The following is a 10740-nucleotide window of genomic DNA, read 5'->3' as shown; positions in this document are numbered from 1 at the left end:
TTTTTAAATATGAAAACAAAACATGAATCCAAGTGAACCTCGCTTACGTTGAATTTGTTTACGTTGAATTTGTTTTGTATATATAAAACGTACAATCACTACCATCTACCACATTAGTATGGTGTTTTCCCTCGGTAGACCACCACCTCTACCACCCGTCATCCTGACCACAAAATAAGCTATACATATTAAATATCAAACAAAAAAAACTTACGGAAAAAAAACTCAAATTGGTTCTCATGTCGTATAATAGAAATTGGAAACCTATATCTTAATTTAAAACCCGGTCGATTTACAAAACTTTTAGATTTGGATTATAGGTTTTATGTTGTTTTCTAGATCTACCGACCCGTGCTCTTTTTTTTTTTTTTTTCTTAACATTTTAAATGTGGGTCCGTGTAACTAGTTCAACAAAAGAGGTTAAAGATTTTTTATGGTAGCAAAATATTTCAAAAATTAAAGCTAAGAATATATATATATATATATATATATATATATATATATATATATATATATATATATATATATATATATATATATATATATTCTTAGTGGTATATATATATATATATATATATATATGAAAACCCAAATATCCTAGGTGTCACGATGTGGTCGCTCCCCCCTTTTTTGGAGTCACCAGATTTGCTTGATTTTCAAATTGAGGCTTCTCATGCATTTGACCCGAATTCGTGGGTATGGGTCTTATCAAACCCATATATTTCTTAAACGGGTTATAACATCTTATTAAATTAAAAACTAATCTCACCAAATATTTAATATAATAATATAAAGTTGGGATATACTAAAAATTAATATATGATTTATTTAAAAAAAGATATATATTATTTATAATTAAAAAACCTATTTGTAATAAAAAAAGAAATAAACGGGTCTTTGGTCTCATCAAATCCATATAGCTTTTAAGCCGGGTTATAAAATCTCATTTATTTGTGAAACAATTTATCATCAAACCATAAGTATATTATTAACTTTCATACAATAAAAGAAGATAAAAATTCAAAAAATAAATATATATTAGAAACAAATAATATAAAACAACCCCGTAATACGGGGTATAAAAACTAGTATATATATAAATGACATTTTGGATGATCGTTTTCTAAACATTAGTTACTCAAAACAATAAAAAAAATATTAGATGGGTTTGATGGCACATAGAAACCAAGAAAAGGTCTTTTATGGGCCAAACATATCAACACTTTTGTTCATATATTTTTTGAGGTTTCGATAGTTGAGGTTCTGGCAGTATAAAAGTATCTTTTGAGAGTGACCGGACTTATCGGCACATTGCATGGTCTGATGCAACGTACACAACCGAGATTCACAAGAAGTCAAGAACAATGAACCAAAGTTTTGGAAAGAGAGTTATATAATGATCGTTTACATAACAATCACATGTGGCCGTAGTTTAGTGGTAAGAATTCCACGTGGCCGTGGAGACCTTGGCTCGAATCCCAGCAGCCACATTGTTTTTCTTTTATGCTTATGTTTTTTTTTATCTTTACTATTTTTTTTTTATTTATAACAAATAAATTGAAATATACTTTTTATGAAACTGAAATAAACCCATATATTTTGTAGCAAAAAATAAAACTCTCTTTATTTCTACGTAATTTGTGAACATTCAGCTGCAATCAAACTTGCATAAACCAGAAAACTAGGTATCTTGTTAGTTGTTACCTATTCAACATAGACTAGTTAAAAGATTGAATTGAGCAGAGGTTGTATATCTAACCAAAGCCAACTAAGTCTATATGATCGATGTAATTAACTATATAAATTCTAGGATAAAAGTAATATTCATATACAAACATAATAAATAGATAAGTAGTAAATAATAAACAGAGCCCGAACTTTTAATTGAGTGCCCAAAACGAGCCAGGCTCACGCTCTATTAAATATTAATTAAGCAAAATGAGTTGACCTAGAGCATAACTCGTTTACACCCCTGACAGGCTGACACAACACAAAGCAAGAACAATCACAAGGTTTTGAAAATCAATTCAGCCACCATGCGCGTTTTATCTGCAGATCCAATGAAGATACGAAGACTGCAAAAGAGAATCTGTTAAAGAAGAATAAACTTTGGATTGACCATTTAAATCCTTAACATTATGGACCTTAAACAACACATGGGCAATAGATCATAACCATGAAATAAAGGTTAGCCAGAATCTAGAGCACCCAAGCATAAAATGTCATCAGCTACAAATAGAACAATTCACAAAAGCAGGATTCAAAATCCAAATATGTTCTAAAGTTTTCATCAATCTTGTCTAACATTTACTAATCAAATTACCACAATACAACTAAACGTTACCATAGACGACGACTCATATACCATACAAAGTAGCACCACAAAGAGACCGGTCCAAACCGACCAAAAGCAACGACAATAATAAAAAAAAGGGACCGACAAATAGAATTCTGGTTGATTATTCTCAAAAATCAAGTGAACCCAATGATGGATGAAGCCCAGATAAGTGGTCCCTACCATCGTTCCCAATCCTTTCACCTGAGTTTTGACTAAAGCTTTCCAACTCTTGCTTCCCGAGTTTTTGCACATCTTCGGGAGAAAGTATCTTGATATACCAGACACTATTTACAAATGCCCTGCACACAGTTTATAAACGCAAGTTTTAAGGATTCTTTTAATATTAAGTAAACAAGTAATGATGAAGGATAAATAGGTAATTTTGACTTACTCCCACGGTCCGTCTCCGAGAAGAAGTACATCATTCTCCCGGTCGACGAATACAAGCTGCCAGCCTGATCTTTGAGGGTCTTCAAGCAACCCTTCAATATTAAACATCTGACCCAGTTCTTCTTTCAGCTCCGGGTAGCTGTTGAAGCGGGTGATGTCTAATGACCGCCCAACCGAACCTGATTTGTAAACCTGCACCCACACACTTGTTACTACACCCTTTAAAAAAATAATATGATTACTGAAGAAAAATATGCAAATGGTCCATGTACTTTGAGCATATAGCAAGTTTGGTCCCCATACTTTAGAAAAATACAAACTTAGTTAAGACATTTGCGAGAGGGTTGCACGTTTAGTTCCCACCATTCAGAGAAATGATGTCATGTGCCGTTCATCAATGGCAATTGTGTCTTTTCAGACTAGGAACCCTAATAAAATACTTTTAAACAAAGGGGCTGTTTGGTTCATTCAAATTTGAATGAGTCAGATCTGAATGAACATCTGTCCCATTCAGCAACAACAATGAATCTGAATGATTCAGGCCTAATTTTAACCATTCAGATGTTTTTCTGTTTGAAAACAAACAGTCTGAATGAATCAGATGTTTACATCTGAATGGTTCCATTCAGATGTAAACAAATAGCCCCTAAGACCCTTCTAACGCCAATGTCAACACCTTTGATCATTGCAAAATTGGAGTTTCAATGCATAATCTAAGAAGATGAAGTCAACGTTAAGAGTAAGGGTTTAAAAAGGTAATTTATTAAGATACCACATCTGAAATGACACACCTGCATGAATGGCACATGACATTATTTTTCTGTTAAAAAATAATTGAGATTAACGGTGGGAATCAAAAATGCAACCCACTCAGAGTTTGCAATTTTTAAAATCGGGGGACCAGACTAGCAATATGCTCAAATCACATAGACCATTTGTGCAATTTTCTCTAATTGTTGCTTTCAGTTGTTGCACCTTGACAAATGTGCGGTTAGGGTTCGGTGGGTCAATTTGTCTGGTATGGTTCAATAACTCAGATGAGTCTTGCATGTAGCCAAAGTAAGAAGTGTTCTGTATGTTGGTAATTAAGTCGGTTTCGGGTGAGACGGTAGTTGGAAGGAGAAGCCCGGTTGAGTCGATATTGGATCCCCCAAACAAACCCGGGTTTGGTGGATCTAAACTTGAAGTTTCCGGGTCCACACCAGTTGGTTTTTTAGGGTATGGTAAAACTGATGGTGCGCCGGTGGACACATTGGGCTGTGTTTGGGTGAACCGTGACACCCATGATTGCTCGTTAGGTTGGTGTTCGGTTCTCGAGAAACTGAGAAGGTTACTACTTCCTTCAGAATTTAACGGACCCAACATGTTTTGCATGGAGGAAGGGGTAATAGTGGAAGTGAATTTAGCACTCGGGTCCATGAAATCATTTTTTTGAAACGAGTGTGACGGTACACTTGATTGTGACCTCGTTTGAAGCTGCTGGTCATGTTGGATTAGGTACGACTCGGGAAACAAATTCGGCGGCTGTTGACTGTTGACTTGCTGTTGCTGATTGTTGACTTGCTGTTGTTCCTCGGGTTGACTATTGACTTGTGGAATTTGGGTTTGACCATGCATGAATTGCTGTGGAATTAGCTGCTGAATCGGTTGTTGAGACTGTTGGAAAAGCGGGTTTGATGTGCTTGAAACTGAATGTTGTTGAGGGTATTGAACCGGCTGCTGTTGCTGCAGTTGAAACTGCATTAATTGCTGTTTTAAAGCATCTCCGGTTCCTATATTCTGTAAAGCTAATGCAGCTTGATAATGTTGATTAAGATTATTTTGAAGGAACGTGGGGTCCACTCTCTGTTGCATCCAAGGAAACATGCCAACAGATTGAAAGTTTAGGGAATGAAGTCCTGGTTCTCCTGTCTCGCCTCTCATCCATGTCATCCCGTTAACCGCATCATCCCTGCTGTCTGTGTAACAATAATAATATAAAACGACCGTAAGATACTTTAATTCCCAGTTAATTACAACTAAAAATGTAATTATTCTATATTTGATACCTTGAAAAGATGAGGCACCGGGATACCAAGGGCGTTTTAGTCTAAGTGGAAATAAAGATGGATACATGGGAAAAGTTGTTAACGGTTCAATTTCCCACAATGAGACACGTGGCTGTCTCTCGCCAGCTGTCGATTCATCCCAACCGACCTTAACAGATCGCCAGTGAGAATTAGGCCAACGAACGGGATCCAAGTCACCGATACCAGTTATTGTACCCATGTACCTAGACAATAATATAACATTTACAAGATTATTATCGTATATTACACTAGCAATAATAATGACATCACTCGTTATTGCTACCTCCGGACACTTGATTCTTCTGTTTCAAAAAGCATCCGAAACCTCATCCCGACGGAAACCCGAGTGTGATACACAGCTTTGACATATTTTGATAATGGGATAACAAATTCACACGGACTCGCCCTGTATACAAATAGGTTTAGTTATAGAAACATTTGATATAACAATAACAAATTATAAATAATATAATGATCAATAAATTTCTTTAAATATCTATTTGTCACCTTGGATTATAGAATATTGTGAAACAGCTATTTGTAGCAGCTGCGTGAGCCGCAGCAGCAAGAAGACCGATGTGCATGCTATCGCTTGACAGAACCGATGATGGCATCACAGTTTGTGGGCGGGTCGCGCGACGGATCCCCAAAAGAAGTTGATTCTTTTCATTCCTAGCATTATTCAACGTAAACAAATTATATAAGAGAAATACGTACCAATTAACATTATTACATTTATCAAATATATACCATATAAAAAGCACAGAATCGCCTGCAACAAGTCTCTTTGCACTGACGAACACACTCCATCCTGTTGTAAGAAGATGACGCTTGGGCTGCCCTGTTAAAGAACAAATCATGTAATGTAACATTAATATTTTGTATTTACAAAATTAGCTAAAATGATGGAAATTACGAAAATACCAACCGCGAAAAATATGTCGGAACTTCCATTCGACATCATGGAGGTCGCGTGCAATAAGCTCCTGAGCAGGTGGCTGCTGAGAGAAATCCTGTAAAACAGAAACAGAGTGTAATCTTGGTTTCTATCAAGAAAACCGGAAGGGTAGAAAGGCAATTTTACCAATGGTGGGAAGACTTTTTCTGCTGCACGACGAGGAACCGAGAAGCCTCCGTGTGTGCTCGTATCACTGGCGGTTAATGTCTTGCAAAAGTAATTAGTCGGTTGTCTGCTTGGAGTACCGAGCTCAACAGGGAGAAATGTATCCTTTTGTTCTTGCTAAAAAATGTATTGTATAAAAAAATCAATACAAATTCAATTAACAATAAACTTCTGCATTACAACATTATAACAAGTCAATAACATTACAGGGGTCAACGGCTGCAAAGTCATTTGTGCATAAACCTCGTCCGTTTCAACATCCGCCTGAAATGACGAATTCGGGAAATCTTTATCGTAAGTTCTAAATTATAATAATAATAATTATTATTATATATAAAGCAAAAAGCAAGAATTATGATCAAGACTTACATGCATTGTGACATTATGAAGTTGGCAGATTAATTGAGGAGGCAAACTCGGGTAATTAGGTATGTGAGCATCCACTTCTTTATTAGTAGTGGCAGCAACCTGGCTTCCAATTTCATTTCAAATCACTTAATACTTAGTGAAAATACTATGGATATATCTATCAATCTGTAAATATTAATGATAAATCAATAACCTGCTCACTATGGCCCTGAGGGAAATAAACGACTCGGCTACCGACAATCGGTAGGGAAACGAGAGGGCCAGCACAGGCATGCCACAGCTCTGAATTCAAACATTTCTTTTCTTCTTTCATTCATCATAGCAAACACAAGATCATCATCATCAAATTAATTATTAATCAAATTCAACAAATAACATAAAGAATGTTGTGTAACAAGTAGGATATACAATACAATAGATACAAGGAAGAAGAATAATTGAAAAGCAGACAGACAGACAGACAGACAAACAAACACACACATGTAAAGTGAGATTATAAAAAGGATATAATAAATCAAGAAGAAAGATTTGAGACTGAGTGAGATACCTTCAGAAGGCTGCTGCTGACCCAAGCCTGATGTTGAAAGCTTCATATTATTATTATTTATATATATCAATCCTTGACTTGAGTTATGTAAGTTTATGTAATCTCAATCTCAATAATAATAATAATAATAATAATAATAATAATAATATAACAACATCAAAGTTCCAGCTCCCACCCCAAACCCTAATTCCCCAAATTTGAGTCCAGAGCAGCCAGTGAAATTGACATGCATTATTATCCTCAGTTAGTTGACAGCCAGTACGAAACAAAACCCTAACCGAGCTCAGCAAACCAAAAGATCGTGGGAAACACCGCCATGAAAAATAACAATAGAGGAAGAGGAGGTAATAATAATAATAAAATAAAGGAACAGAGAGAAGAAAGAAAGAGATAGGAGGTAGGTTTTATATACCCGACCCGACCCGACCGTAAGCGAGTAGAGAGAGAGAGAGAGAGAGAGATGAAGTGTGTGTGTAATTGTGTATCTATAGGCTATAGCAATGAGAAGAAGCAAGTATACAAGAGATGAGAGAGAAAAGAGAGGATCATGACCGTCGGGAAAACCGTACCTGGAGATCGGAACCGTTGATTTTGGAGTGACATGACAGTAGGCATGTGCGACCATCCTTCAGTGGTCGAACCTCCTTTCTATTTTATTATTTTATTTTCATATTATTTTATTATTATATATAAACCAGTGAGAGAAAAAATAAAAATGCAGTAGTTATTCTAGTCCGATTGTATAAGAGTGATGGTTAATGTTTTGGCGGGGTGAAACTAGACGAGGGTTAAGACTTAAGAGGACTCACCGATCCTCCGGTCATGAGAAATTGTTGGAATTTTATATATAAAACAAAGATTTTTCTATTAGAAAACACAACTTGGACGCTCTAATTGTAGCGATAAGATGAAGTCCTGATGATGCAACTGTGTTTCAGGGTGAGTCAGGTATGTAGTTTTAAAATCAATACTAACAGTTGACGTCCTATTTCATCGCATGTCATTGTACCAGAATTTCAATTGAAATTGATTTTCTACTTTAAGGTGCTATTGGATAAATCAGACATGCCACGACAAAATTAGTATAGGTAGTATAAATCTTCTTTTTATAAATACTAGCTCGGGTATTTGTGGTAGTTAAAACACTTATAAAAAATATTATTATTATATTATTAATAATAAATATAATTATAAAAATAAAATAAAATGGGATGAGAGAGAAAGAAAGGGAAAGCGTGTAATGAATGGAGAGAGAGAGATTCATGAGGGCGTGAGGATCGAAGAGAGAGAGAGAAGAGAGATATTTTAGTTTAATAATTGGATTTGAATTTTTGCTTTTGGGGCCATATACCGCAAAACTCACTTTTACCGGAAATTATTATAATTTTTTTCCAAGGTTTTATATTCCGGTCTCCACCGCCACGCTCATCTTGGTCCCATCCTTTATACGGATCCGGGTCGGACCCAGATCCCTTATTATCTAATCTAGCCTACTTGGGTTATTGCTATTGATATTCAAATCGACATGATCTATGTCACTTTCATAATCATTCACTTCTTCATTGCTTTCATTTCATACAGTGGAAATTAATTTCTACAAATATTTCAGTTTATGAAGCATCTAACATATTTTATTTACTTCAAATTTAATTCTGTTTTACGTAGGGGGTGCAAACAACCAAAGGCAAGTTCGAGTTCGACTAGCCATGGTTTGTTTAAACTTACTTGAGCTTAGCTCGTGAGTCTTTTTATTAAACTAGGGATCGCTCGTTTATTATTAATTAGTTGGTTAATATGCGTTTCTAATTGATTTTATATATTTTGAAAAAAAACTTAGACGAGCATAAGTTTGGTGCGAGCTCGTGTAATATTTTAAATGAGCCAAAGCTATTTGTAATGTGAAATAAATACATAGAATTCCAAATAGTTAAAACTTGTGAAATTACACAAGGCTAGTTAAGGTTCAATAGCACTCAACCATGATAACTCACGAGTTTTACTTGAGGTTCAGGCTCGACTCATTTCTAGCTTATTATCAAACTGATTTTGAATGTAAAGTAATTAACATTCATTTACTTTTTACACTACTGTATTTTTTTTGGTTAAACGTTTAACTTAAAAAAATGTTTTAGTCCCTGAGGTTTGCTCATATTCCCGTTCTTAGTCCAAAAGATTTCTTATACATTTTTTGTTATTTATATAATATTGGTTTCATTTGCAAAAACTCACTTAACCCCGTTAGTTCATATTGTTAACTTTTCCCCATGCACATGTCACATGACGGGCATTTGCTAATTACTTTTTTCCTTCTTTTTCATAATAACCTTCAAACCCTATCAATCGAACTTTTCAATCGAACTTTTGACAAACGCAAACCACATACGCAATCAATCGAACAAAAATAAAGACCGAGCAATTAATTACAACATAAATTAAATTGAATTGAACTATTTAGGTTATGCTTCTAAATTGTTTTAATCCGTTTAATCATGCTCACGGACAAGAAATAAAAACTTCGAATTCTGAAACCGAGAGAATTAATAATGTAGAGACAGAAACCTAAATTTTTATCATACTAGAAGCATGAAATAAAGTAATTAATTATAATACATCTAGCAATTACTATTTTCATATGTACATGATGACCTTTCCATGCATGCTTTTGTTTTCAAAATTATATTCATCATTGTAATTTATCAGCTTTGTTATTCATCATAATCAACTTGTATTTGCTTTTACTAATCACATGAAATTCGGTTATATATATACTTCCATAGCTAATATATAGTTTATCAAGCTACAAAGATAAAATCTTACGTTCAAATTTTTTTATTAAAATAAAATAGTGATTTAAGTTATCGATATGTAAAAGTTTATCAATTTAAAGAAACAAAATTTGAAGAATTTGAGATTAAATACTTAGGTCTAGCAATATATATACTCAGGATGAGTATCTTCCGAGATATGTAAGAAAGATAGTTCTTTGACACTTTGTCAAGAAAAATACATCGAAAATGTGTTAGGAGATTCGGTATGCAGCTGAGAAGACTACGCCAATAAACATACCATTGGGAAGTCATTCAAACTTTTCAAAGACTGGTCTCCAAAGATCGAAGAAAAAAAGACAAACATGGCTAAAGTCCTCTATGCATCGGCTATTGGTAGCCTCATGTATGCTAAGGTATGCACAAAACTAGACATAGTGCATGTCATCGGGGTAGCTAGCCAGTTTATGTATAATATAAGGAGAGAAAGAAAAAAACTTTGTTGTTTTATTCTTCGATATGCTAAGTGTTTTGTGTATCCAACGAGTGGCCAAACCTCTAAGTCTATGAAGAGGTAGGTCCCAGCAGAGCCCAGTTGGACCCGCAAGACTCACCTTGAAGAGGAACGTCTGCGCAGAAACCAACTGGATCCGCAGGACCAACCATGCTCAGAGACGTGACGTCCTTACGCGCAATACGCAAGCTGTTCCCGCAGGAAATGCCTCCCAATGGTGAAGGACTCCGCCTGTCCCCGCAGCCTCGGATACAAGCCATCAGGGAAGGCCACCCGCGCAGCAGGGCTACACGCACAAGGTACTTAGCTCTCAATCATTCAGTGTCACCTGAAGGAATGAGCGAAGCCGGGAACAATCCCGCACAAGGGCGGGAGGGGGAATACTCCCGCCCAAATAAGCCAGTCCGTACGATACAGGAAGATCTTCTGTACTGTACCTGACGAGGTATGGGCAAAAGATCTGACTAAAGATACGACAGCTTATTGACAACAGTATGGCGAGCAGCATGCTCCTGCACTGTATGTCACTATTAGCCGCTGCCTACTCACCAACTCTTGTCATACCACGTGCGTAGCCGGCAGTTGGTGGAAAAAGAATAGTATACAGTAGGCCTGGTCACTATCA

The 10740-nt window shown here is 35.7% G+C and overlaps 1 protein-coding gene across 2 annotated transcripts; it reads right to left on the bottom strand.

Annotated features, from left to right (window-relative positions):
* Positions 1–2121: 2121 nt before the first annotated feature.
* Positions 2122–6909, bottom strand: LOC143628436 (auxin response factor 8-like). Of its 2 annotated transcripts, none has more exons than XM_077098036.1 (13): positions 6837–6909; positions 6483–6592; positions 6290–6388; positions 6128–6184; positions 5882–6037; positions 5726–5810; positions 5548–5638; positions 5305–5469; positions 5081–5203; positions 4777–5000; positions 3704–4686; positions 2730–2920; positions 2122–2637 (listed from the first exon to the last, which is right to left on the bottom strand). In XM_077098036.1, the coding sequence occupies exons 1-13, from the start codon at positions 6880–6882 to the stop codon at positions 2466–2468; spliced, it is 2502 nt and encodes an 833-aa protein (XP_076954151.1). In that variant the 5' UTR covers positions 6883–6909; the 3' UTR covers positions 2122–2465. The 2 variants fall into 2 exon arrangements, with proteins under 2 accessions (XP_076954151.1, XP_076954152.1); XM_077098037.1 differs by having other exon boundaries at positions 4795–5000.
* Between the last annotated feature and the right edge of the window lie 3831 nt (positions 6910–10740).

Source organism: Bidens hawaiensis, unplaced genomic scaffold (genome assembly GCF_021521415.1).
Source record: "Bidens hawaiensis isolate Kalapana, Puna unplaced genomic scaffold, B.hawaiensis_p1.1 tig00004973_1, whole genome shotgun sequence".
Taxonomy (NCBI): Eukaryota; Viridiplantae; Streptophyta; class Magnoliopsida; order Asterales; family Asteraceae; genus Bidens; species Bidens hawaiensis.
This window is presented reverse-complemented; position numbering and strand designations above follow the sequence as displayed.

Coding starts and splice junctions, on each gene's coding strand:
- LOC143628436 (XM_077098036.1), bottom strand. CDS start 6,882: ATGAAGCTTTCAACATCAGGCTTGGGTCAGCAGCAGCCTTCTGAAG. Junction 5,470..5,547: donor GATTCTGTGCTTTTTATATG/GTATATATTTGA, acceptor GAATAATGCTAG/GAATGAAAAGAATCAACTTC. Junction 5,204..5,304: donor ACAATATTCTATAATCCAAG/GTGACAAATAGA, acceptor ATTTGTATACAG/GGCGAGTCCGTGTGAATTTG.